Source organism: Triplophysa rosa, linkage group LG7 (assembly GCF_024868665.1).
Source record: "Triplophysa rosa linkage group LG7, Trosa_1v2, whole genome shotgun sequence".
NCBI classification, from domain to species: Eukaryota; Metazoa; Chordata; class Actinopteri; order Cypriniformes; family Nemacheilidae; genus Triplophysa; species Triplophysa rosa.
Window position 1 is genome coordinate 7,097,705 of NC_079896.1, and position 26,684 is coordinate 7,124,388.

Below are 26,684 nucleotides of genomic sequence, written 5' to 3' on the forward strand. Positions count from 1 at the left end.
CTGGCAACTGCTTAATGTAACAATCTTACTAGTCGGATATTTAAACAAGAATTGTTGTGTAATCTAATTAAATTAGATTATTCAAATTGATATAGGCCATTGCAGATGTTTTGCTTATAATTATTTACATATTTTGGCTGCCAGGAAATTTATGTGAGCTTGCGTTGCACTGAGTTCCAGAAAAAGCTGTGCCTCTGTTTCTAGGAAAGACTAATTGCGGTTTGCCGAAAGAATGTTTCACTATTGGGAAAATGGGATCTGAAAACAATGCTGTTATGTCCCTATATGCCTCATTCAATTGTTATGATGAAAATTCCATTATGCCTGGCCATCCTACGACTTTGTTCCTATACACAAACATTACATGCTTTTCGTCAGAGCCCTGCCTATATTACATTACACATACAGTGTGTTGCAATACCCTTAAAAGTGAAATATTTCATCATTTGCTTGCATGCACTACAAAAAAATCAAAAAGAAAAGTGTGAAAAATCTCTGAATATTGTTGTATGTATATCTTTGCAATAGCAAACACATCGAGTAAATATCCATATACACATCAATTCGATTTTATGGACTAATTGCAAAGTAAATGTAAATACTCCGAAATATTAGTCATAGAATTTAGCTGTGAAACAGTGCTTTTAAGCAGAATACATCCTGAAATAACGTATTATAAGGAACACATGTCCACTGAATTGCGTAGCAGTTCCATGCATATTTGTTCATCTAGTAATCCTATTATTGTAAGATTAGAGCTCTGAGTGACCTTGTTTGACACGCTTACTGGAAGGCCAGTACTTCGCTTCTGCATTCTGTATCTAGTTCCTTCTGTGAAAAGAGTCTATTTTCGTTCTCTAGTTAATCTCTAATGCCCTCTTTTTTATGTGGTGCATTCTTTCATCATCTTTTTCATCGCACCAAAATGATCAATGTTTCTCAGATGTGACAAATGACACCAATGTCACGTAATTTGATTGTCAGTTTTATTATAAAAAATGAAAATATGTTTATCCATAAATAACATACAAACTCCACATTGTGGGGATAGAAAAAATATGCAAATCTTCATTGATTGAAACATTTCACTGCATTTCAAGAAAAAGTCCCAGTCAAGGCAGCCCAGTAACTTTCCTGTTAACTTGCCAGTATGCTCAACGTGATCTCATTTCGAACCTTTTTAGGGGGTCACGTGACCCACACAAGTTTGACGAACATTCATCACGAAACCCCTCTCGAGCCTGTGGCTTCACCTTTAGCAGTACGACATCAAGGTCGATTTATGACTTGCCACTGATCAATATTTGGACACGGCTTGTCTCAATCCCTCTTTCATGTAAAGTGTCTATCTGCTGACCATCAAGAATCTGCTCCTGTATCGAAACAGTCAAAGGTGACATCGGAAAACTGTTTTTAACACTGCTTCTGGTTCCAAACATCTGTCTCTTGGGGCTGTGAATGCAGGCCCGTTTGCCTTCTTCATACATCAGAACCATGTCATATTGTTGGCTGTGTGTTTCCATGGCAACATCAAAGCAGGAAAGGGTAGTCCTGTAGGTACTGAAGTAACGGTTTTGGTAAAGGCAGATTCTCAGTGCTGGTCGAATGTCTGTTAATAACCAGTCGTGTGAGATGTTGCAACTAAGGAAACGCTTGGCGACAGCGGATTGGTTTTTTCAGTTTCAGCAACACGGCACATTGCTTGGGCGTTGGTGAAGGTATGGTATCGAACTCTTCGGTATTTTCCCCCTTCTCTCCGCTCTTGGAGCCCACGTAGTGCTGCACAAGACTAGGTACGTCAGGGAAAGACAGCATGCGAGATTTGGCAGGGGAACTGGAGTCCAGAAAGAAACGTCCAAGGCTGTACCCGATGCGAACGTTGGTGGGTCCGCGGCCTGTTTTAACAGACAGCGTCAACAAGTAGAGAGGATGACTGCTGTCCCGTACCAGGAACGTCCCCTCAGATGCCCCCTGTAGGACAGAGTGGGCCTCGCTGGCAGAAATGGCACCCCAGTACCAACCTGACAGACAAAATGAAAAGGATTATTAAAATGCTTGGTAAAATACATGTTGGTCAAGCTATTTGTATTGATTATTAACATGGTTAAGGAGAGAAAGTGTATTCTACCTGAAGCTTCCAGATATGAGAAATTGCAGTAGATCGATGTAAAATCTTTTTTAGGTTCCCACCGGATGGGAGCGTCAGGGTCTATGATTGCTTGAGATACGAAGATCGGCTCCGTTATGAAGGTACTGGGCAAACGCATCCTTGGGCTGAAAAATTAAGGCGTTTAAAAGGTCAAAATAAATGTACAAGCATTGCTTTTGTGTTCAAATAAAGAGTTCGTTTTTACATTAATTGCTCACATTTCATTTGGGTGATTCTTTAGTCATTTAATTAGTATCATTTAAAAACACAGTTCACAGATTCGTAATAAATAATCAAGCGTGCGTGCGAGGAAAAAGTCCCTGTTAAAAGGAAAAAAGCCCAATATATATTACGATCATTCTAAAAACATCACTGTAGCTAGATTTGTTTAAAAAATATAAATAACTCGAAATCACAGTTATTTATTATGGTTCCTCAAAAGAGCAGAACAGGGTGAATGTATCTACCCCATACTCCGTCTTAAAGAAAATACATTTTAAAAGAACTTTTCAACTAGTATCGCCTATATGGTATTTTAAAGTCTATTTGTTGCTATTGTTTAGGACCCTAAGCCACGTTAACAGGAATGTGTGATCTTATAGGATGAGCTGATAGAAAACTTACCCATCGACGCACAAAATCATTGTGTCCGGTTTAATACACTAGTAGTCCTGAAAGTTTCTTTGTTCGTAAGGTTTAAGTCGAACAAGCTCAATGGTATTTCTCAGCCGTGGACAGGACGTAAAATAAGGTCATGAGTCTACCGCCGTCTGTCATATGGAAAAAGTACTCGAGTTGATAACAAAACGAGTGGCGTTTCTCTCAAGCTCATGCCCTAACACTAAACAAGAAGCGGAACACAGCACGGTTTGGCTTGTTCGCTTCGTCTGACTTCCCAGAAGTGGGTTTCTGAGAATCACTCCGTGTTTAGCGCCTCTGACGCCATCGGCTCTGTGAAACCCAAAGAATCGATTGCCTTTTCTAACTCAGTCAACCATACAGCAGTCCCGTGAGTAATAAACTAGCAGCAGAATGATTCTGGAGTGAGTCATTTGGGAGTTTTTTGTCTGGTTATGTTCGGTAATTGTTTCCTGATGTTGTGACTGACGTTTCAACGTGAAAACGGCGTTTCTCTTGAAACTGCACTGCTAGCGTTCCAAGAACTTTCCAGGAAAATGGAACGCCTGTACGGAGCTGAGCCAATCAAGTCCCTCCCCATCGCCGAGGCCCCGCCTCTCTGTCACGCTCCCGACTTAACCATTTGCTCACCGCTTAAATTAATTTATGAAAAATATAGCCCCGTAAATGACATTTTGACATCGTTATAGTTATCGACACACCACGAAGATTGTTTATAATTTGTATTAATAATAATAATAATAATAATAATAGTAAAAAGACACATTATCATTATTATTATCATCATTATTATTATTATTATTATATTATAAAATGTATTTGACTCATTTTTGGGTTTTTTTACAACTATATGATAACATTGATAATCTGATGAAAAAAGTAACTATTGCTATTGTAGTAACTATTGTTGTTAATGTAGTTAAAACACGGTTCATTTTTGCAAGGGAATTTTTCTTCAGTTTTGCGTTAGTTTCTGTTCATTTTGATATATTTTCTATTAATGTTTTTACATGTGGTGAGTTTCAATGTAAAGTTCAAAACGCTTGCTTTTTCTGCCATCTAGAGGATGCCAGGTGTATTGCATTCAGAAAAGAAATCACCAAACACTGGGTCATGTTAAATTATTTTTATTTATGTAACATTATGTTTTTAAGCATTACAGGACTGTTTGTGGTGTATGAACTTGCAACATAATCTGATTATTAACCTTGAAGAAGTATTTTTGATGTAAAACAGAACAGGAACATTTTGAGATAAAAATCACAAATCAGTTGTTCTATCAAATATTCAAGACATGCTCAATGTTAAAAAGGTGTTGATATTTGATATATGGAAACGTTTTATGATTAATTATCTGCCTACTGGAAGATGATGAAAAGTAAGTTTGAATCATTTTGCAATATCTTAATTGATGGGTTATTATGACAAAAAGGAGTAACAAAATTGTTACTATAAAATGCATTTCACATTTTGTTTATGTGTCAGATTTGGCTATGTGTACTGTATATGCATATGTGTTTATAGAGGTGTTCGTAGACTCATAACAGCTTCAATGTTTAAATGTTTGTCATAACATGTCTACCTTTTTCTTTTCCAAACTATTAATACAAACCACAAACATGTTTACCACATTTTACGTTCCCTGCCATCTTTCACATAAACACAATTATGAATTCTATATCAAAATGATATTGAATGTAGACATTTGAGTACCTGAGTGTTCCTCTTTCTCAAAGATATACATGTCAGCACACAAAATGAATATATATCTAATGAGATACAAGAGAAAATACAAACCAAAGAAAGTAAAAACAAAAAATGAACACAATATTATAATATTATTATCGACTCTCCGCAGCTTGAGCGAGTTAGAAAAGGGAACTGCGGAACATTTAGGCTACAACTGAAGTTCATTTCTCTAGCTGTCTCCACCTCCCTTGATGAGACGTTTGTTTCCCCTCTTCCCAGCAGGCCCGCGGGGTTTGGCGAAGGCTTGCTTGTGAGCGTGCTGTTTAGGATGGACCTCATCGTACAGATACTGTTCTGTCAGTTCCTCTCCGCTATCTATCTCCAGCTAAATGAAACCACATAAAACATTTAATACATTTCGGAAAAGCTGAAGTAACAATGCCTAAATCGTTTTTGACCAAAATCCCAACCAGTTTATGTGATGTCAGCCAAAAAAGTAGACTGATGTTTATTTTAAGGAAGAATTTAAGGAAAAACATTTTGTAAGAAACTAAAAAATGCACTGGAACGTGTATTATCATCCGTAAATGGGATGCCACAGTGTGACATCAAACTTTCTTCTGAGATTTTCACCAAAATAAAAGTTGACCTTTTTAGCCACTTGTAGGTGGAAATCCCTTTCAACTTCCTCCAGCATTCGACTTTTGCAGCTAGAATACAGCATCCTTTCCTTGATACTGCAGCTGTATCCGGGCATGGAGTATATGAACACTGTGAAATTCATAAGAAAGTATTATTAAAATGAATATAGATGAGGTCTGTATGAGGAAAATAAGACACAACTAACCCACAGACTCCAGGTATTCTCCCTCGTGTGAATGTTTGTAAAGGAAGAAGTGATATCTGGGTGTATCCAGTGGGATCCGGCAGGGTAGATCGCGGATGTCTGTCGGGCTGGTGTGAACCAGGTCGATGGTTTCCTTCTCTGTGTCCAACTTCTATAAACACAACACATAAAGTTGTATAAAAATGTCTCTAATGTAAATGTAATGTAAAGCGTTTTGACTTTGACGTTTTTTGGGGGCAACAGAGAGTGGTTGTGTGTGTATCGTACCAGTTGGATGTAGTTGATCCGTCTCTCAGCGAGCTGCTGTAGGGCGCGTTTAGCTTCAGCCTTTAAAGGGAAGGCAAGACCCTGTAGAGTTTGATGTTTAGGGTCCACGCTGATCTCAGTTTTCACCTAGACACCCACATACAACAGAACCAAGCATATGGTTGAAAAATGTTTTGCATAAAACACTCTGGATTGACATGATGTCGTTTTAATACAGTGAGACAATTTCATGCAGAAAATTGTCATAAATGGTTCAAATTGGCTATCCAGGACTCAGACACAGTAACACTGTAAAAAGTTGTAGTGAGTAAATACATAATCACACGTTTCACCATGAATAATGTGAACGATGTACTATATGCCAACCATTGGGTTTACAGGCACTCACCTGTTTAACTCTTCCCTGCAAGCACAGAGATTGAACAAAAAATGTATTAAAATTCATATTTACTCTCTCTGAGTTCTGTTATTCACAACTCAAAGACAAAAAGCCCTAGTCTTGTATGGATATGCATCATGCAATGCATTGTGTTAGGATTCATATACTGTAGGTGTAGAGTTGTTTCACCTCTGTGATTTTGATTCGCTGTAGCTCCTGTTCAGCAGCTGTCAGAGGGGCTGGTGCAGAACAGGATGTCATGTGACGCAGGTACCCCTGAAGACAAACATCTTCCTGGTGATGATGAGAGAGAAAAAGAAAAAGCATTTATTTTAAACTTTTGTTTCATACCAAAAATGCTGGGTTTGTATCTTTTATGATGCAACGCTGGGTTGAAAATAACCCAGCATTTTTTGTGTGTGTATGATACAGAAGTTGATTGTTTTATATTCATTCATTCGGCATATGTTTTTACCCAAAAGTGACTCCATAAGTCTTTCAAAGTCACTTTCAAAGCATACATTTTCTCAGTGGGTTTTCTAGGAATCAAACCTGGGACCTTTGCGCTGCTGACGCAATGCTTTACAGTTCAATATGCGTGTGAACAGTGTATATTTAGTTCTCTCTGTGTTGACCATGACTGGTAATCAATTCCAAGAACATCCCTATAGAACAGTCCCAAGTGTCCCGTTTCTAAATATAGGAACACGGTGGTTTTTCAACTGTAAATAATACAGCTTCAGGGTATTTGACAGACAACTGAATGCAGATAACAGGTGGAATAGTACATTTCGATTTCAGCACGTGGTCTTTCAAAGAGGAAGAAATCATGATGTTTTACTTGCAATCAATAAATCACATTTTGAATTTACAGACAGTATAAAAACCATTGATCAATGTAACTAAATGTTCTTCATTGTTGATGTTGCAGTGTATGTTAGTACCTCGACTGTGCCAAACATCTCATCTTTTACATGGCCGCCACCAAACTCTTTTTTCACTGTGGCTCGGGTTGCCGCATACAGCATCTTTTGTCGGACCTGTACCAAAAGGAAAGCATTTATAACCAATTCAACAGTAACAGAAAAAAACTCTCAGGCCTGGAACATATAACAATTACCTAGATTTATACATTATGAGATAAAAGTCTAAATAGTATAATGCTAGGGTGTCTCTATGCAGAGATGCTCTAAATGTTGCCATGTGGTTGCTAGGTTATTCTTTGTTGAACTGTTTGTAGGTAATATCCAGTAACAAAGAAAGCCAACACAATCTCATGAAAATTCCTAACTATTTTACAACATGGCTATGAATTTGCACAACTTTATTCATGAATGAATTATTCATTCATTCAGATCTGCTTTCGCACAATTGACTGTTCGGTGAATTTCGGGGTATGGTAAGGGGTGGAGCTTCACGTTTTGTTTTTTCTAATAATTGTATGTTTATCAAGGTTGTTTTAGTTTAGTCTAAATGTTTCTGTTCATTGAAATCAAGTAAAATATTGGTCTAAAAATTATTGGAAATGAATGAAAAATGTAAATGCTGCCCCAGAAATAATAAACTAAAATAAGTTTAAGGCACTAAAATTATAATAAAAATAAAACCTAAATTAAAACTACAATAAAAATAAATTAATCTGATATTGCAACATAAAAAAATAAAATAACAATAGCATATAACAAAATTGTTAACAATTTAACCAAAATTAACATAAAAACTAAAAAGCTCAAATAAAAGCTAATTTAAAATATTAATAAAACGAATAACAAAACTATAGTAATTATTAATAAATTATATTTATGAAAAAGAAAGAAAGAAATATTTAAATATAGAAAGAAATATGAAGGAGCCGATAGCCTCGTGGGCAGTGCTTTGACACGTGGCACGGTTGCGCATTGGGCGACCCGCGTTCGTGGTCCTTTCCCGATCCCACCCCCTTCTCTCTCCCACTTCACTTCCTGTCCTCTCTCTCACTAAAACTATACAAATAAAGCGGAAAAACGCAAACATATCTTTAAAAAATAAATATGTAGGCTATGGGAAAAAATGTAGAAATGTGTACGAATTAATAAATAAATATATAAATCAATTATTAAGATAAAAATAAAGACAGAAAATAACCATTAAAGAAAATATGTAATATAAACATAATTTCAGAACAAAATTTAGTCTTGTTCTAGTTTGGTCCTCCACACAAATGTGTACGATTCCGATTGTACAAGTTCATATGAGTTACCTCATAAAAAAGTTACGATTTCATCAGCAACATCAGGCACTAAGACAAAAATGGGTTTTCCAGCACAAAGTAAGTTTAAAGGTTGATTGTAAGACTCTATCTGAACCTTTGTTTATCAGAGGGGGTTTATGGACAGTTTTTATTGTTTATATGCTAATGACAAACAGAACAAACTAGGTCAATCTACATCTTCATTCCATGGATGTTGAACCTACTGGTGACTGGTCAGGTGACCAGGAGATGAAGAGCCACTCATATCCTTGAGCATTCTTCGAGTCCAGTCGGTATAAAATGTAACAGGGTTCGTGGGGATCCAGCAGGGGGAGCAGTAAGTGGTCATAGTCTTTATCCCAGCTCTGAAGCGGCTCTCTGTATGCCCCCAGCACCAGCTGCTCTGAAACACAGAAAAAGCTCTCATCACAAACCTAGTTTCATTTCCTAATGCATCGTGTGGATCACCCCAAACATGTTTACAAGGCTGGGCATATCTAATATTACTGATAACAAATAAGTGAAATATTATTCATGATCTACCTTGTGCTATAAAAAGTGCATGACACACCCTGTCTCTTACACCCAATATAGCAAATGCAGCTTAGTTCACCTAGAGACACATTAATCTGCAGTTATTTATAATCAAACAGTCCAATAGTGGTGGGTGCCCTCGATTTTGGACATTACTAAATGGTTCACATTATCCTAAAAATATTTTGCTGTTAAGCTCTTATGCAAAAAAAATTTGAAATTAGTTTTGTTGTATATCCCAGGTGGGAAACAAATGAAGTTGATACATTACATTACCAGCCTGTTGAATGATCAATTATCAACATACAGTATCCTTCAACCTAACATCATTTGGACTTTATTTCTTGCCTCTGGTTTCACTGGAGCCTTAAAGGGATAGTTCACCCAAAAATGAAAATTCACCCTCAGATTGTTCCAAACCTGTATACATTTCTTTGTTCTGCTAAACACAGAGAAAGATATTTGGAAGAATGACAGTAAGCAAACAGATCTCATCCCCCATTGATTCCCATAGTATTTATTTCCCCTGCTATGGTAGTTGGTATTACTGATATTCTTCCAAATATCTTCCTTTGTGTTTAGCAGAACAAAGACATTTATACAGGTTTGGATGAGTAAATGATGACAGAATTTTCATTTTTGGGTGAACTATCCCTTTAAGCCATCACAGAATAAAACAATTACACACTAATAATTCCCATATTTCCATTTGTAAAATTGCACACTTTTGATGTCTTTATACTCACAGCAGTAAACTGGTTAATAGAAGAAGAAAACAACAAATCTACTTTAACACCTCATATTTAAAAACATAAAAACTATGTTTATGTTTTCTAGAGTTGATATACCACAATATACAGATATATAAATGTGTTTATAAACTTTTACAGTCTTTTATAGTCTTAGATTATTTGATCTACATTTGTGTTGATTTGAGCCAATGTAATAGATACAGTGTAATATTTTATATGGTATGCCAGTAAACTCTTTTATGGTTATAAATCGTAACCCAACTTTCAACCGTTTGTTAACATTCTAGATCAGTTTGTTCTATAAAACATTATAGAACAAATTAAATGTAAAGTAAAATACAGAATTGTTTCTACAATTGACACTTTTGAAATCTACTACATTTAAAAGAAGCAATGTGTAAATGGGTTCCTGTTTATGGAAATGCATTCTTGTTTTACAGCAACTTTGATAAATTGATAATGGTTTGATACACTACACACAATGAATACAGTACTCACATCCCATCATATGTAGCGAGTATTGTAAAATTATTTGGTTTCTATTGTACAAATAAGAAGAGACTAAAAGATCAGAGCTAAAATATAAACGGCAACATTCTGAAAGGTTTGAGTCAGCATTTACACTGAAAGCAATAACATGTAACGTGTGATTTTTAAAGCCCTTTTGCCATAAAACAAGCATAATTGTTTTATACTTTTTTATGATACTGCCATCATAAAGCCATCACCACAATACAGTTCCAAGAAGCAATTCACTCACGAATGAAAAGATAAATATATATATATAACACTCTATCTAATCTATAAATGCACAGTAATAAGGGAAGTTTATTTTAGTGCATGCTGTCCATCTAAATTCACTTATAAAAGATTTGCCAGTAGCATGTAAAGTCTAAAACAATATATATTAAAGGGTAGTTCACTAAAAAAGTCATTTAGAAGATATTTTGAAGAACAATGGGTAACCAAACAACACGGACCCCCATTGACTTCCATTGTATGGACACAAAACCACTCAGACATTTCTCAAAATATCCCTTTAATTCTACAAGGTTTACCAGTTTTCACACCTCAGTATTTAACGGCCAACAACAACACACAGGAACTCACAGACATATAAATACAGCACAACACATAAATGATGTAAGCACATTTAGTGTTCCTGAAATCACATCTGATCCTACTGGTCCTTCATGTCATTAGTCTACTGTCTCAGCTTAAAACTTTACATGGATCAGATCACGCGGGAATACGTCACTGGCTTCCTGAAACATTCACACGCACAGCAAGTGGTGAACACACGTACACCCGGATCAGTGGGCAGCTATCACTGCAGCGCCCGGGGAGCAAGTAGGGGTAAGGTGCCTTGCTCAAGGGCACCTCAGTTGTTACCCGCCGGCCCTGGGAATCGAACCGGCAACCTTCTGGTCACTAGTCCGACTCTCTAACCATTAGGCTTATCATGTCAATAATCTACAGTGGTCATCAGTGCATCTGTTTACCTGTTTCCCAGCTTCTCTTTGTAAATGTACAGTACTACTAAACTAAAAGCTGCTATTTAAAAACGTATATATTATACTGTATATATATATATATATATATATATGTGTGTGTACTGAGTATATTATATATATATATATATATATATATATACTGTATAAGTACAGAGCTCAAAATATTAGTATGGAGCTCAAATTTTAAATGATATTGCATAAAAAATATGTTTAATTAGACTTTGAATGCAATGACATTCAAGCGGTCAAGGCATCTATATATTGTGTAGACCCATTGAAGAATATGCTCCTGTACTGATCTTATAATGTGCACATTGTCAATAACAGCACATCAATAATCACATCCATCGCAAACCCCATTCACCTACATAAACGTAACCAATGAGAATGACCTTGGAGGGGGATTTCCTGATGCTCTTTCACAGAAGCTGCTATTCTGAGGTCGCACACATTCCAGCTTTCAGCACAGACACATAGTTTCCATGAGCTTTTTGCATACCCCTTAACACACAAGTACAAAAAGCTGTTTGCCCACACGTATGTGCCAGTTTCAAAAGACAAACATCACCCGGAACTCTGTCATACAAATATATTGGTACCAGTTGAGTGTCATATTTTTGCTTTGTCAGTGTTAACAAAGAAAATCCTATAACATGAACGTTAGCAGCTGACCATGTGACTAGTATCACTGGCCAATCAGAGTTGAGATACATGTATGACTCAGGAACCTAGTCAACAAAGGTCAAAAACTGTGTTGGCTTGTTTTCTCATTCCAAATCTGCCTGAAATATCATCTCTGTGAGACCAGGCTTCTGATGAATCCTTTACATATAAAGGTCTATAAAAATACACTGTAAAAAAATGAAAATTTTCCGGCAGCTTGGGTGCAGATAATACCATAAATAAAAACTTTTCACGTAAAATTATTAAAAAGCTTTTCTTGTTTTTCTTGTAAATCTGCAGTTTTTTCTATATTTTCATGTAGGCAGTTTTTTACCGTATTTCAAAAATACGTGAAAAATCTGTAAGCAATAAAATTCTGCAAGTAAATTCTGTAGTAAAAAAAGTTAAATTCTACAAAATTACAGTTTTTACACTATACGTGAAAAACCTGTGAATACACTGCAAAATTACAGTTTTTACATTATACTGTATGTAAAAAGCCTGTAAATAAATAAGAGTTCAATTCTGTAAAATTACAGTTTTTACATTATACTGTATGTAAAAAGCCTGTAAATAAATAAGAGTTCAATTCTGTAAAATTACAGTTTTTACATTATACGTGAAAAACCTGTAAAAAATAATAATAACAATCTGTAAAACTACAGTTTTTTTAGTGTAGCATCTGTGTGGAAGCAAATCGTCTGGCATACTAGCTTGTTGAGGTAATGCAAAATAACCAAAAAGCTGATTGAACAGTCTGATTCTAGAAACGGTGAGAAGACCGACACGTACGTTCATTCAGAAGTGAAGTTAGGTGATGGCAGAGTGACTTCACACAAATTCGATAGTGTTTTGATCTTTCCTTCTAAGCAATCTGATCTTGTCACCTGATAGTGAGCTAGCGTTTCAACAGCACTTGACACTCACGGCAAACGCACATCCACAGCAATAGAGAACAGGTCATCGTTCCTCTGACCTCTGCACAGTTAATCTCGACTGAACCTTCCAGTTTCTGCGTCATCTGACCGAGCTCGTGAACTCGGATGTTTCACAATCAAAACACATTGTGAAACATGTTTTGTTTCTCTGTCCTCATATAACGGCAAAAACATAAACAAAAGCCCATATTAAATAACAAAGAATTTGTTATCCAATTAAAATGGGATAAAATCATATAGAATATTATGTACATTTTGGTGTCTTTATTTTATTTTAAGTTTAGATGTTGCTTGAGAACAATTTTTAGCTGAACTCTACATATCGTCGCTGTCCTTCCAAAACCTCTGATATCTAAATGTAATTTTTAAATGATGAAAGACACTAAACACTTTTTAATAGATTTTATTGGTTAGATATTTGCAAAACCCAGGGACAAACATAAAGGGTGACTAATAATAATGATTTAAAAACCACAAAATATGGCAATTTCAGAAGGACAGCAGTGATATTTTATTCATAATGGTCCTATTTTGTCTTCAACTATTAAAAAATAAAAATGCCATTATAGAAGAACCATTTTAGTCTGTATATGGTTCCATAAAAGATAATTTAGCATTCATATAATCTTTCTGTTGCACAAAAGGCTCTTTGTAGTGAAAAAAGATTATTTAGACTATAAAACTGAAAGAAAGAAATGTTTCTTTTAAGATTTTTTAAAGATTTTAGGGGAATCAAAAAAGGTTCTTTTATGGCATCATGGTGAGGGAACCTTTTGTAGCACCTTTATTTTTTTTAAAGCTTTTGAAATGTCTAAGCTTTTAATTGAATGAACATTGATCTACATCAGAAAAGAAACAACAAAAAGCCACGTAACTACAAAACTAGAATGGAAATATCACTGCATTTTGTAAAAGTACCATATCAGAATTGCAGGTGAAACAAAGGTTACATGTTAATGTATTTCTGAAAAGTCTTTACTTTGTTCCAAACAAATATGTTCAAGACTCCATTTTTTATTAAGAGTGCTTTGGTACCACACAGGTAAGAAAGTTAGAGGTTTCATTTTACTCAAAGTTAAAGAGGAACTAGTGCACTACTGTAATAACCAAATATTCATCATCTATTCATTTCCATCCCATTTCCATTCTCTTTACGATATATGTAGATGAATACAAAGTGAGTGATCACATCAGAGGCTCTGCTCACTCACCGTCTCTGATCAACACCTGGATGAGGCGGCCAGTTCCACTTCTCGCCTTGGCCAGGAACTCCCTCAACTCTTCTGTGACCACCAGGACTAGAAACATGGCGGGTCAGCGTGGTACCTTCCTACCCGCCAAGCAACCCTGAGAGTCGGATGAAGCTGGAAGCACAGGTTGGGTCACCTGGACGATCGTTTCGAAAATCTCGACCTGTTATGATCAGTGTGTTAAAACAGCATATAAAACACAATATACAAGTGACACTATGAACCAAGAGTTTGGTGCGTGACAGTGTGTGTGCTATCCGAGCTAGAGAGAATGTGAGAGGAGCAAATGTGTGAGAGAAGGCTCCTGTGACAGGATCGTGTGCGCTTGCAGAAGGAACCTGATCTCTCTTGCACCAAATTTAGCATGCACACTGTCTGGCCATGGGTGACGACCTGACCATCCCCCAGCACAGCCTGCTGTTTAAGTTTAAAATGTAGTATTTACGGATAAATTCACCCGTGTAAGTGTGAACCTTTCAGACAAAACTACTTGACTGGGTGTAATGTCACTAGTTTGGTTTGGATTATCACCCTCTGCTGGGCAGGTAACAAACTGCACAACTGATTAAGCTATGATGTCATTTGACAGTGTCCACGCATCATTTCACGCAGACACAAAGTTTCCTCAAAAGGATTTCTATGTTCTAATATAATTCAAGGAGTTAAAGCAGGACAGCATCTAGTATGGCTATAAATGGTCACAGAAATTTTGTTGACTTTTACAGTAATGCACTTGGAAATCTATACAGGCCAGGCTATGCACGTGACGTCACCGCATTCGAAAGTCGCACCCACTGAGTGGCAGAAAGACTGAATGCAGCTGTGCTTACTGCTATCTGTACTCTATTTAGAATGGAAAACGTTGTTGTGCAATTGATTGTACAAGCTAATTGCTGCAATTTGCAGAAACAAATGGAATACTGAAACGTGAATGTTTGCTAGCCATTTCATATCAGACTTTTCAGTTTGTTAAACCCCTAAACGCGTTTTCCTCAAGTAGAAATTTTAGTCCCGGTTTCTTTGTTTCTCCCATTGAAAGCAGCCATTTTTCCGAGTGTTTTGCCACTCAAGGGGGAATGTTGGGCGTGTTCACGTGACTCTATAAGTGAAGGCATTTCAGCAGTTAAAAAAATTGAAATGTGGATCAAAAATTTTTTGCGTGCATATGTAATTTTCCAAACATCTATCGGGATCTATAAAAAATAAACTAAATTTGTTTAAACACCACACTCACACACTATAGATTCAAATCTATGCAAAATGTATATGATTCTCGACACAATTGTATCATATCGCTGCTGTTCTTCTGAAACCTTCTATGTCCATATTTTGTGATTTTTATTTTTTTGTCATTAATCATTAGTCACCCTTAACATTTGTCACTGGGTTTTGCAAACATCTAACCTATAAAAGTATTAAAACGTGCTGGTCAATACAGTAGTAATCCTTTAAAAAGTAGTGTTTTTTTCATTTCCTGAAAAACAGCAAATTTGGAGGTACAAGGTTTTCGAAGGACAGGACGATATTTTATACTTTCATTGGCTTCACTAACCTTTATATCGCTGCTGGCCTTCTGAACCCTCGTATCTCCATTTTTATTTTCTTTGCAAATATCTAATCAATATTAAGCATTTTAAACTACTTGTCAACTTGGAAAACACAGTGGTAATCATTTAAAATGTATAGCGTTTTTCCATTTCCTGAAAAATAGCACATTTTAAGGTACAAGATTTTAGAAGGACAGCAACGATATTTGAAAAAGATATCTTTCTGTACATGTTTGTCTGTTACTATATATAGATTTTAATGCAAGTGTTTTTCATTGTTACCCGAGTACACCATATTTTCCAACTTGGATTACCCCTCATTGTCCCCTAAAGTTATGAAATGTGAAATACCAAATAAATAAAGTTGTGTGGTCAGTGTATATTGATTCCTTTTGAGATTGTATTTAATAAAAATTTCACAATATTGCTGGTATTACAAAAGTATATTATACACACATACCCATATATATAAAAACAAGCTGAACCAAAAACTCCATTAAAGCAATCTTTCCTCACAGACGGAGTATATTAGGATGCACATCAGCAAATTGTATAAACACTTTTATTTTAAAAAAATGTTCCATTGAGATTTCTTAGGACTGCACAAGATACAGGTGCTGAATTCTGTCGTAATGTTTGCACATTCTGAATTCTGCACTTCATACTAGCTACTACCTCACAAACAAAACATAATGCAAACAGATTATTTTACAATGTTTTACAAAAGAACAAGCTTTGGTGAAAGATTGTATCTTTATCACAGAATGATCTGAAATACAACAGCATCGAGACCAATATATTTACAGTTAAAAAGTCCAAATATGAGTTTCTCCTGTGTCAAGAACAGGGTGTCTGTCACCATCTGCTGGAAGATGATATCACACAGTCAAACATCTCCCGACACAAGTCCTGAGAACGGCCCATTAGTCATCGATCGTGGGTAACCAGAATGCCTACGGAGGTGAGATTTGGTGAGAGACCGTACATTTCGAGCAAACTGGTACACTGTGACTACTCAAACTCTGTTTAACACTTTTTACATTTGATTTAAAAATCTTACTATTCATAGGTTCTTACCATGTTAGAACAAGCGCTGGCAAAGGTCATGAATTTAGGGTTAAACTGTAAACAGGTCACGGGACCAGTGTGCTTCCCATCAAGAACTGCTACTTTCAACCCGCTCTCGGCATTCCACATATGGATCTTCCCGTCCTCTGACCCTAGAAATTTCACATAGTGAAGACGACATCACTCTCTGCATGTCATCTCTGGTATTGCGCTTATGCTCACGTTAAGACTTACCGATCATAGCGAACTGGGAATCTGGTGTGAACGAGGCCTCTAAAACCAAGCCTTTGCTGTTATTATAGCCCTGCGGTGATAGAAAAGAACTCCATGAGACACCAGCTACAATGCAATAAAAAAGCATGTTTATAAATTACTGTATATTCTCACCCCAAATGAGTGGAGAACGGCTCCTTTGAAGGCATCCAGCACTCGGAGCGTTCCTCCGTTTGTGGAGACTAATATGAGCTTTCCGTCGTTGCTAAACTTGAGACCCGTCCACTCGCATGTGCGCTCGTACTGTAGTTTAAATGTGGCAAATGGGCCCTAATGTTGGAGATAAGACAAATTTGTAACTTCTTACAATTTGAAGGATAATATATTATTATCTCTAGGGTAGTTTTATTCAATGTGTTCTTTTGTTACCTTATCAAAGGAGCGTAGATCATAAAGTTTGACCATCTCAGAATTAACCCCTGCAGCAAAAATCAACCCTTCGGGATCGAATGAGCAAACTGGCTTCCCTTGGAGATGCATGAGGCCCTGTGAGGACAGCCAAGATTTGAGTCAAGCTTACATTATGTGCAAACACAACAACTAGAAACAAGATATTTGCGAAACTGCTGAAATAATGTGACTGTCTGTGACAAAATTAATGCGAGTTACGAGCAGCTGGATTTTGAACCAATGGAATTACACTATGGGCGGAGCTACTCAGGACAGAACAGAAAAGTGATCAACAAAATGTTTGTAACTTGTCATAGTCATGGCTGGTTAGATCAAAATGCTTGGACGTAGTTAAGGCAAGGACCAAAGAGCTACAAAAAACAGAAACGCCATTCACTTTCAAGGAAGAATATTGCTTACCTGACAATTTGGTGAGCGCAGATCCCACAGGCGAATAGTTTTATCAAGTGAGCCAGATATGAACGTGTCATCAACAGGAGACATAGACAGCGCAACAACCCTGTGAAAGCATAAAACACACAAAAACACAATAAGCCAAATTACACCATAAGAACAAAACGTTACTTGGGAATTTAAAGTGATCGATTCTCACCTCTTATTGTGTCCGGGAAAGTAGCGAATGTACTTATTGTCATGCAGAGAAAGGTATCGTATAGTATCTGCAACAACACATTGGTAGAGGGAAAATTCAAAATAAAGCACGCAACACGAGATATAACCAATGAATTTCATGGTAATGCTGGAATCTGAGGGTATGAGGTGTCAGACGAACAGGCTCAACCCTGGGCAAGGCAGTAGTCTGTACAGTTAGCTCCATAATAGGGCAGAATAACAGACCCTAAAAACTGTACAAACAACTACCTCAGGCCAGAGCGGGCAGAGGGTTTGAGGAACACCTTCATCCATCTTCACTTCATACAAATCAGTGACGTTTGCGGATTGCTGTATTTTCAACATACATGTTTGCATATCCTCTTTGCCCCGCCTTGCTGAAACGCGCTGATTTTTTACAAAGCTCATCTCTGAAAGCGAGGTGTGCTATGATTTAGATAGAATGCATCTTTTGTTCCAACACTTTAATTTTCGCAATTTTACGTGTCTAATACATGCATGGGCAACTTATAACACACCAAAGACACAGAAAAACCATATGCCACATGACTCCTTTAATATTTTGATTTGGTTATAAATATTCAGTTTGTTGTATTTTGTTCAAACGTTTGTTACGTTTGAAACAGCGTTGCTTACGTTTTTTGAAGTGGTCTATTGATAAATCCCATGCAATAAAATAATATGAATGATCTATATTACAATCCTATTCCTACCATCAATTTTATTGGAGCTGTAGACGACAGTGTTGGCAGCGTGAGTATATCGGATAAGATCCACACCATACTTCTTACTGTAGAGGGTCCGTTTTGGTCTGACACAGAAAACACAAAAGAAGAAAATAAATTAGATTACTTACACAAAAATATAAATACAGCCATTTTTATTTAACACACACTGAGACTTATCATAACTACCACAATAAGTCAAAATAACAGCTAACCCCAAATAACACTTTCCACTTGCGCTTTCCAATGAAACCATTTGTGTAATATCCACGTATTTTTTTTCAAAAAATTAACTCATGCTCTTGGTTTTGTTATGGCAAAAGTGTAACCATGCTGTTGACTTCAATGTTATATTACCATGGTATAATAATGGGTGTTGTTGTAAGATCATAGTAAATCTGAGGTAAATTTAAGGGACGTAAAAGAAGCAGCGGTTTTGACTGCTAGGCGGGCTAACTGTTTAGTGCATCTCAGAGGGAGGCGTGGATGCTAACAGTTAGCACACGTTTAGGCTAACGTTACACACATGGATTCAAAACAACAATAACTGTCAGTATAAACACATTCACAAAGCTGTTCTTATATTGCGGGTCTAAACTATCTGAACCTTCCACTTCTCTCACAGTAACACTGCTGTAGCAAAGATTAAAGATTTATATTCACGTTAAGGCCAAAGCATCGCGGAACATGTATGTTCATGTATAACGTATGTTATAGGTGACTTACTTTCCTTCCTGACAGTCGTACAAGACAATCGAGTCGTCGTCGCTACTCGATATAACCGTCTCGCCGTTTGAACTAAAGTCAAAGCAGTTAATTTTGTCGGAATTCTCCCGGAAAACCTTTGCAACCCTGAAACTCCGCAACACATTGTCTGTGAGTTTCATTGTGGCCTTTATGCCTGGCCAGGCGCGGGCGATCGTCTAGTTAAAAACACCGAGTAGACCGGCCTTCTATTAATCAGTAATGGAGGTTACAAATGTATTTGAATGCTTTGTAGATGAATAGAGGATTCAGATGTGCATTTCTGTCATGTTAAAAAAGCCCGCCGACAAAATTCGTCAATGAACCAGGTTACGGAAGACGAGGTGAAGGCAGAGGTAGTAGAACGGCTTTGAAAATGGCGACGATGCCTGCGGATGTTTTAGAATAAAAGTCCCACTAGTTCAGCTGAACGTTGGCGTGACATATTTTAAGATTTCCATCTGTCACTAAAGCGTTTGTTTTTTCCCTTTAATAACAACCTTCAATTCAGTGCCTAAATAAATAAACAACACAAGAAATTACCATGAAGACTTGTTTTGACAGCTGTGACAAAGACACAGAATGTCACATCAGCTCTCTAGCTTCTGTATTTGTGTTCAGTGTTGCTAGGCTGAGTCACATTCTTTCCATCGTAATCTAGTCTCACGTTTATAATTATCCAATATCATATTTAATTTCCCTTTTAATTGTCTTGAAAATATATAGCCTATTTGTAAAGATATATTTCCTAACAGACCATCTCAAATAAATATAGGGTTGAACAGACACAATTTATGGATATGACCGCACAAAACCAATTTCATTTTCTCTCCCATTTAATAAATTCACCACATAGACATCATGCAAGCCTCACCCACCCAAGTGTGGCCACTGACCAAAACTCAGCCAGTAGTATAAAAGTCATGCACTAATACACCATGAAACTGAGAGTAGAGGATTGGGAACATAAACTTACATAGTGAGAAGACAAAAGCATTTTCTTCATTTTTTCTTAGCAAGCACTTTTAGAATGGAAAGCTACGATTCACAGGTGAGTTTTGTTGTATTGTCAATGTTTATGTGTAGACCTCTGAGAACAAATGTTAACACAACGAAGTGTAGTTACAGTGTGCATTAAGTACATTAATATGATAGTATATACTACTAACCCTGAATATCTTTTTCAAAGGGGAAAATGTGTATGGTGGGAGATAACTACATATTTACAGTGTATGTGGGAGATTTTGCACCAGAAGAAGTGATAATAACATCCACCAATAATTTCATACAAGTCTGTGCAGAAAAGGTAAGCAAAGTAAAATCTGATGACAACATAAGTTTTTAATCCTTTATCTTATAACGCAAAGCATTAGGATCTTTGCATCGGAAAGATACTCATCTACCATTGGTCTTTTGTTTAAATTCTTTAATTAAATTCTCTTTTGATTCATTTATAATATTCCCCTTTCCCCCTACTAATACATCAGTTGGCCTCGGATGGAACAAGTGACAACACCGTTTGTCAAAAGTGCCAATTCCCAGCTGATGTGGATCCAATGTCAGTCACGTCTTCTCTAGGAAAAAGTGGCATGTTGAGTATCAAAGCTCACAAAGCCTGACAATTATTGATGAATATTTTTAATTATGTACTTATATAATTTTAAGATCAGTTGTCTTGATTGTTAAACTAACAACATTTATTTGCTTTATTTACATTATATGTCAGTTCATATATGCATTTGCTAAAGCATTGTTTAATTTGTTACAAATGTCTTGAGAAGTAAAATATTTAAAGGTAAAAGGTATTTTAAAAGCAGCAATATTATGTCATTGATTAATAAACGTCCTGCAGCAAACTTATTTCATACACACAGGTCATATTTCACACAGTAGTTACACGCAGCATGTGTAAACATGAATGAATTCAGAAAATATTATATACATAACATTTTTATATTGTTCAATACTATACAATGATCTCCTTGTCTGTTTGCGTGAGGCCAGCGGTGGCGATGGACACAGATGAAGCAGCTATGCAGTCCTGGTACCACAGGTTTTCTGCGAGGGCATTTAGGAGGGGTGCTACCTCACCAAGCCCTGCGCTCACGTCACCTCCCACGCGGAACACCGGAAGACCCCACACCTCTTTAAACCGTGTTACATCACTCTCAGTCACATCTGTGTGCATAAATAAGTCAAACCTGCATTGTTAAGGTCTATGTGAATTATCTGATTTAGAAAACCAAACCTGATTTATGTCAACTAACATTTTGCAAAATAGATGCTAAACCAATGCTCTCAAGTAAATCTAAAAGGATACTTTGTGCCAACCACCAATTTAACCACTCGATCTGAAGATTCTGTTATCCGTGATATCTGATTGGAAAGATCTTCAAAGGAGCCACGGTCAGTAAAGGAGAACAGGAAAAGCATTGCATCCACTTGCTCCTTACAGGACTGCAGAGAGATCATACAGATGTCATCACAGAAAGTGTAGTTTAAGAAAAGCATGTACGTAAGAGTGGCTCACCGGTAACATGTGATCAAATCTCCGCATGGCACTTTCTCCACAGTCCCAAAATTCAAAGCGGAAAAACAGAACACGGTTACTGTCCTTCAGCTTTACAGGCCAAAACGTCACTGTTGTCTCTATGCCTACAAGAATTTATTACAGTTCTGAGATAATATATTTTATTTTTTATTAAACAAAAAATGATATATAAAACATTTAACTGAATGGTATCTTCATTATACTGTATGCACATTTTTCATTCCTATTCTTTCGTAAATTTAACTCTCTAATGTCATTCCTGAGATTTATACACACCAACAATAAAAAACAGACTTATGTTATCAGTGTCTTGTGTATGATATTCAATATAAATGTTTTCCTTGTTCCCATTTTGTACTTACATTCCTGCAATAGCAAGACAAATGTTCCTTTATAAAATAATTGAGACAAAAAAACTGGGTTTTTGAAGAATGCACTTATCACACACCTGTGGTCTCATAGTGCATTTTGGGAAAATCAAGGCCAGCCAGACGGGCAGCGAGAGCGCTCTTCCCCACTCCAGTTTTACCAGAGATAAACACCTTGTAGCGAACGGTGTCCACATTCATATGAGGAGGCATCATTGGAGCCTCCAGGAGACCTTTGCAATATTTATACCACATTATTACAATCACTTATGGTGATGCGTCTTGCTACTGACACTTACTATGGACTACACTAGAAATACACGATAGAAGGTAAGTATTAATATAAACAGTAACAGTGATGCCTGAACTGCTGTATCCATGGAGATCAACCATACCAAACTTCCGTCGTCTCTTCTTATGCAGTATTCTGCTGAAAAACTCTCTGCTGTCTGGGAAGCGATGCCAGTCTGATACGATTATAGACCCAGGCAGGACAGACATTTTGTTTAAGATAAATACAAAGAGTTTTGGGTTTATTTTATGTGACGACAACTAACTGGATCCGGGCGAACGTGAAGCTTTATTCAACAAAAGCTCTGACGCCAAAATAAAAGTCTGGTCTAAAAATGAATTAAAAAGAAAAAACATATTTACAATATATGTACATATTAGAAATATTTTTTACACGCTATTAATGATCTACCTACGTAACAGACAATATATTGGACGTCAGCCACCTAAGTCACACTTTGAAACGTCATAGCTGTAGATAACATTTCAAACTAAATGGCATTTTCAAAATAATTTATGCAACTATTAACCAGCAACTATTTAATCTATATACAAGCTATACGCTATATACAAAACAATCTAGTGGATGTATAAATCCAACTTCATTTCCTGCCATATGCAGAACAACCACAGGGTGGAGCTCAATTTATTATCTGTAGAGATCTTTCTGTAGGTTTGATACAAACCAAAAAATGTTTCAAAAAGTACATTCATACTTATTGTTTTAAATTACTTAAAATATTTCTTCATGTCAATTAATGTTTAGTGTGATTCACGTGTCCAAATAATTATCGGGACCACTTTATAATGTATAAAAACACTAAACGCAGTTGAAGAGCTAAACTGAATTTCAGAAAAACTTCCAGTTGAAGTTGTAAATCCGGCTCTAAATAGACAAACAACAAAATCTGCTGGAATATCAGTACATCATGTTATCTTTATTGAGAGGCCACAGCTCTTGCATATTACAACTGTTGGCTTTGATAAGGCAAACGCAAGAATGAATCCACCAGCTAATTGACACAGAAAAACAAAATGCTTTTGGAGAAGGTGGATCCCAGAGGCATGCAGCAATGGCTCAGAATGCAATGTACAGCATCATATATACAAAACAATAGTGAGACCCCCCCCAAAATGGCACGTTGCAATCTCAACAGATCTAGGAACATAAGCAGAATGGCTTTGACTGGACTTACAAACTTAAAAAAGAGAGAGATCCTCTGTAAAAATCAAACCGAACCAAAAATATATATAGTTTTGTTGTCATTTCTGACATCTAATTAAAAGACGTCTCCAACAAGATATCAACATGGAGGTATGAGGATATTGCATTTCTAGAATACCAATTCATTTTCATTTTGAGATGCCCGCGACACGATGCTTAGTTAGTTATTTGCAACACAGGGTCAAAGAGCCTCGACACAAAAAAAGGAAAAAAACGTACAATGAAAGTGTGCAGACACAGAAGACATTTACAGTTAACAGTTCCGAACTTAAATACAGAAGTTCGTTTTTAGTTTCGAAGCAGTTGGCATCCACTTTAAAAACAGACAAGACAAAGATAAGGGTCCATACACTCATCTTCACAACAATGTATCATCAATGTATGTAAGAGTACGTCAAAGAAGCGCCATATATGTTATCGCATTGGACATAGGGACACATCTAATAATCTCACTCGACATTATCAAACAAATGGTACTCCATATTGCTTAGGAACACATAGAAACAAATTGCTCAAATGAATGAGTTCAAAAATCGGTGCTAGTTTGTTGTTCTTTATTATATTTTTATGACACAGCTAAAATTGCCAATCATGGTCTTTGAATCCTTTTTATTCAGTACGATTCTTTGATTTTTATTGTTTTTCAGCTTTGTTTGTGCGCAATTCCAGCTGATGGGGGAAATCCTAGAGTGGCTAACTGGGTAATGAAAGTTGTTACATGCATCTAATCAGGCTAAGTTTAAAGTGTTGGGATGGGGTAGGGATGGATAGACAGGTCGGGTACGGGGCGGTGGGTGCCACCGGATGGCTCGATACTCTAATCGTCATCCTCGTCCTCTTCATCGCTGTCCTTCATCGAGATTCCCTGCATTCCTCCCTCTCGGACAGAGGCAGTGGCTTCCTCCAGGGTGAGCCGGTTTCGTACCGTGTCATACGACTTGCTGTTCAGTGTGGAGTCGAGAACACCTTGCAGCCTAAAATCACGGTATTTTTTCTACAAGAATGAGAAATCGGCAAGTGTTATACCCTCTTGCGCACATTTCGTTGTAGATTATAAGAGTATATACTTTAGAACCAAACTCAAATTCAAAATTGGGCCCATTTAGGCCAAGATTAAAGGGCTAGTTTATCCCAAAATAAAATCTGTGATAATTTACTTACCTTCTTGTCATTTCAAACCTGTATGACTTTCTTTCTTCTGCAGAACACAGAAGACATGTTGAAGAATTTTGGTAACCGAACAACGGTGGCACCCATTCACTTGCATTGGTTTTGTGTCCGTGCAATAGAAGTGAATGGGTCGTTCTTCGGTTACCAACAATCTGCAAAATATCTTCTTTTGTGTTCCGCAGAAGAAAGAAAGGCAATCAGGTTTGAAATGACAAGAGGGTGAGTAAAGGATGACATAAATTTTTCATTTTTTGGTGAACTATCACTTTAATGAAACAACACTGGGGCCAACTTTTGGGGACTGGAATGATTCATAGCAATGTTTTTGTTCTACTGAACTGTTTAAAGCAGAAAGCTCGACTTAAAAATAGCAGTTTAATTGGTAAATAAAACGTAGGAAATACATTACTTGCACTTTATATTGCACAAGAAGGGTTATAAATAATTGGTTGTTTTTGGATGAAATATTGCTTTGTTGCTCCTGATTATTAAGGCTAAATATGAAGTGCCAAACAAGGCCAGGAAATACTTTTAGCAGCAATATGTGAAGAATATAAGACTTAGTGGTCTTACCATGACTAGAACACTTACATTTACAGATTTGGCAGACACTTTTGTTTTTTGCCTGGCTTACAGTGTAATTCGGAATCAAACCCATGAGCTTGTGCAATGCTCTCAGAAACAGACCAGTTTTATGGTCTGTTTTATTTTTTTTACTAAAGACTATAAATACCTTTACAATCCTGATGAGGATTTTGAGTTGATAGACATGAAGCTGTTGTTCCATGCGTTCAGTCAGCCAGGTCGCCAGCAGATTCATAGTGGCTGTATACCATTGCTGCAAAGCACAAAAACACAGCATTCTCCAGCAAAACACAGACAGACAAACAAACGCATGCAAGAGACCAGCATGTGTAGACATACATATAGACGTAGCTGTGGACATACAGAGAAAACACCAAATTTGGGGACACAAACTCGCACGCACCACTCATTCACACTCATCCCCGTACGCACAACTCATACTGACATTTACACAATCACACCCTTACTGAAAACCAAGGTTAGTCAGACAATTTTAAATTAAATCTCAAGCGCTGGCAATATGGGCATCTGAAAAAATAAATAAATCATGCTTTAAGAAGTTTCAGAATTAACAAGAAAACAAAACACTAAAAGGGATAGGCCACCCAAAAATGAAAATTCTGCCATGAATTACTTGTTCCAAACCTGTGGAGCTTTCTGGGGGCACCATTGACCACCATAGTAGAAAGAATTGTTGTATATTTTTTGTTCTGTTAAGCAAAAGAAGTTGTTTTAAAGAATTTAGGAAAACAAACGCCAGAAATCGCAGTTGCTAACATTCTTCTAAATATCTTTCTTTGTGTTCAACAGAACAAAGACATTTATACAGGTTTGGAACTACTTGAGGTTGAGTAATTCATGACAGAATTTTCATTTTTGAGTGGAGTATCCCTTTAATCTGCCCTAGATACAGTTTAACCTGTAACCTAAGGTTCAGATGACTTAAATAAAAATAGCGGGAATTTGAAAAGAGCTTGAATAAAAGTTTTTCAGATCAAAAGTCTTAAAGGCTAGGAGCAAAATTCAACAGATGAAAGAAGATTGTCTTAGAATTACCCATGCTGAATGTAATAAAACAGCAATAAAGAATTATCACACTATAACACTTACAATAACCTCTAGTCCCCAAGATGCAAAAATCGAAATAAGTGCAATCATAATCCGAATACTAGGACTCAAACTAATAAAAAGAGGAAAATATGGCATTTGCAGGCAAAGGTGTGTTGTACTGTTATCTTAAACCATTTCTGCAATATACAATAA

The 26,684-nt window shown here is 36.7% G+C and overlaps 6 protein-coding genes across 21 annotated transcripts in view; 1 reads left to right on the top strand and 5 right to left on the bottom strand.

Moving 5' to 3' along the window:
* Window positions 1-969: 969 nt before the first annotated feature.
* Window positions 970-3,291, bottom strand: cish (cytokine inducible SH2-containing protein). The gene is made up of 3 exons (XM_057338062.1): window positions 2,774-3,291; window positions 2,129-2,274; window positions 970-2,021 (listed from the first exon to the last, which is right to left on the bottom strand). The coding sequence occupies exons 1-3, from the start codon at window positions 2,791-2,793 to the stop codon at window positions 1,642-1,644; spliced, it is 546 nt and encodes a 181-aa protein (XP_057194045.1). The 5' UTR covers window positions 2,794-3,291; the 3' UTR covers window positions 970-1,641.
* Window positions 3,292-3,884: 593 nt separating this feature from the next.
* Window positions 3,885-14,145, bottom strand: LOC130557267 (twinfilin-2). 2 transcript variants are annotated; one of them, XM_057338915.1, is made up of 9 exons: window positions 13,813-14,145; window positions 8,425-8,603; window positions 6,915-7,010; window positions 6,160-6,264; window positions 5,980-5,994; window positions 5,592-5,717; window positions 5,325-5,475; window positions 5,127-5,248; window positions 3,885-4,862 (listed from the first exon to the last, which is right to left on the bottom strand). In XM_057338915.1, the coding sequence occupies exons 1-9, from the start codon at window positions 13,907-13,909 to the stop codon at window positions 4,707-4,709; spliced, it is 1,047 nt and encodes a 348-aa protein (XP_057194898.1). In that variant the 5' UTR covers window positions 13,910-14,145; the 3' UTR covers window positions 3,885-4,706. The 2 variants fall into 2 exon arrangements, with proteins under 2 accessions (XP_057194898.1, XP_057194899.1); XM_057338916.1 differs by lacking the exon at window positions 5,980-5,994 and having other exon boundaries at window positions 13,813-14,142.
* Window positions 14,146-15,765: 1,620 nt separating this feature from the next.
* On the bottom strand, window positions 15,766-19,608 carry wdr82 (WD repeat domain 82). Its single transcript, XM_057338917.1, has 9 exons — window positions 19,214-19,608; window positions 18,476-18,573; window positions 17,743-17,809; window positions 17,550-17,649; window positions 17,109-17,225; window positions 16,854-17,009; window positions 16,701-16,770; window positions 16,476-16,618; window positions 15,766-16,351 (listed from the first exon to the last, which is right to left on the bottom strand). The coding sequence occupies exons 1-9, from the start codon at window positions 19,372-19,374 to the stop codon at window positions 16,322-16,324; spliced, it is 942 nt and encodes a 313-aa protein (XP_057194900.1). The 5' UTR covers window positions 19,375-19,608; the 3' UTR covers window positions 15,766-16,321.
* A 438-nt stretch (window positions 19,609-20,046) lies between these two features.
* LOC130556917 (heat shock protein beta-7-like) lies at window positions 20,047-20,850 on the top strand. The gene is made up of 3 exons (XM_057338269.1): window positions 20,047-20,282; window positions 20,421-20,537; window positions 20,761-20,850. Exons 1-3 carry the CDS (start codon window positions 20,262-20,264, stop codon window positions 20,848-20,850), a joined length of 228 nt encoding a protein of 75 aa, XP_057194252.1. The 5' UTR covers window positions 20,047-20,261.
* cplane2 (ciliogenesis and planar polarity effector 2) lies at window positions 20,276-22,723 on the bottom strand. 2 transcript variants are annotated; one of them, XM_057338268.1, is made up of 5 exons: window positions 22,546-22,723; window positions 22,231-22,383; window positions 21,762-21,796; window positions 21,552-21,688; window positions 20,276-21,432 (listed from the first exon to the last, which is right to left on the bottom strand). In XM_057338268.1, the coding sequence occupies exons 1-5, from the start codon at window positions 22,649-22,651 to the stop codon at window positions 21,198-21,200; spliced, it is 666 nt and encodes a 221-aa protein (XP_057194251.1). In that variant the 5' UTR covers window positions 22,652-22,723; the 3' UTR covers window positions 20,276-21,197. The 2 variants fall into 2 exon arrangements, with proteins under 2 accessions (XP_057194251.1, XP_057194250.1); XM_057338267.1 differs by having other exon boundaries at window positions 21,762-21,886.
* Window positions 22,724-23,353: 630 nt separating this feature from the next.
* cadpsb (Ca2+-dependent activator protein for secretion b) overlaps window positions 23,354-26,684 on the bottom strand; it is an 81,156-nt gene continuing 77,825 nt past the window's right edge. For all 14 annotated transcript variants that reach the window (XM_057338338.1, XM_057338340.1, XM_057338341.1 and 11 more), the window contains 2 exons: window positions 25,570-25,674; window positions 23,354-24,660 (listed from right to left, as the gene is read on the bottom strand). In XM_057338338.1, coding sequence (XP_057194321.1) covers window positions 24,484-24,660; window positions 25,570-25,674 — 282 coding nt within the window. In that variant the 3' untranslated portion in view covers window positions 23,354-24,483. The remainder of the gene's footprint in view (window positions 24,661-25,569; window positions 25,675-26,684) is intronic.

Bases quoted from the DNA above. Each gene is read 5' to 3' on its own strand.
- cish (XM_057338062.1), bottom strand. From the start codon at position 2,793: ATGATTTTGTGCGTCGATGG. The intron at 2,275-2,773 runs GTAAGTTTTCTA...TTAATTTTTCAG, and splicing joins ATGATTTTGTGCGTCGATGG to CCCAAGGATGCGTTTGCCCA. The intron at 2,022-2,128 runs GTAGAATACACT...TTTGTCTGTCAG, and splicing joins CTCATATCTGGAAGCTTCAG to GTTGGTACTGGGGTGCCATT.
- wdr82 (XM_057338917.1), bottom strand. From the start codon at position 19,374: ATGAAACTCACAGACAATGTGTTGCGGAGTTTCAGGGTTGCAAAGGTT. The intron at 18,574-19,213 runs GTAAGTCACCTA...TTTCTGTGTCAG, and splicing joins TACGACTGTCAGGAAGGAAA to ACCAAAACGGACCCTCTACA. The intron at 16,771-16,853 runs GTGAGAATATAC...CTATCACCGCAG, and splicing joins CCGTTCTCCACTCATTTGGG to GGCTATAATAACAGCAAAGG.
- LOC130557267 (XM_057338915.1), bottom strand. From the start codon at position 13,909: ATGTTTCTAGTCCTGGTGGTCACAGAAGAGTTGAGGGAGTTCCTGGCC. The intron at 6,265-6,914 runs GTACTAACATAC...CATCATCACCAG, and splicing joins AGATGTTTGGCACAGTCGAG to GAAGATGTTTGTCTTCAGGG. The intron at 5,476-5,591 runs GTACGATACACA...TTGTGTTTATAG, and splicing joins GGATCAACTACATCCAACTG to AAGTTGGACACAGAGAAGGA.
- LOC130556917 (XM_057338269.1), top strand. From the start codon at position 20,262: ATGGAAAGCTACGATTCACAG. The intron at 20,283-20,420 runs GTGAGTTTTGTT...TCTTTTTCAAAG, and splicing joins TGGAAAGCTACGATTCACAG to GGGAAAATGTGTATGGTGGG. The intron at 20,538-20,760 runs GTAAGCAAAGTA...GTTTGTCAAAAG, and splicing joins TACAAGTCTGTGCAGAAAAG to TGCCAATTCCCAGCTGATGT.
- cplane2 (XM_057338267.1), bottom strand. From the start codon at position 22,651: ATGTCTGTCCTGCCTGGGTCTATAATCGTATCAGACTGGCATCGCTTC. The intron at 21,887-22,230 runs GTGTGTGATAAG...AAATTCTTGTAG, and splicing joins AATGCACTATGAGACCACAG to GCATAGAGACAACAGTGACG. The intron at 21,689-21,761 runs GTGAGCCACTCT...ATCTCTCTGCAG, and splicing joins GATTTGATCACATGTTACCG to TCCTGTAAGGAGCAAGTGGA.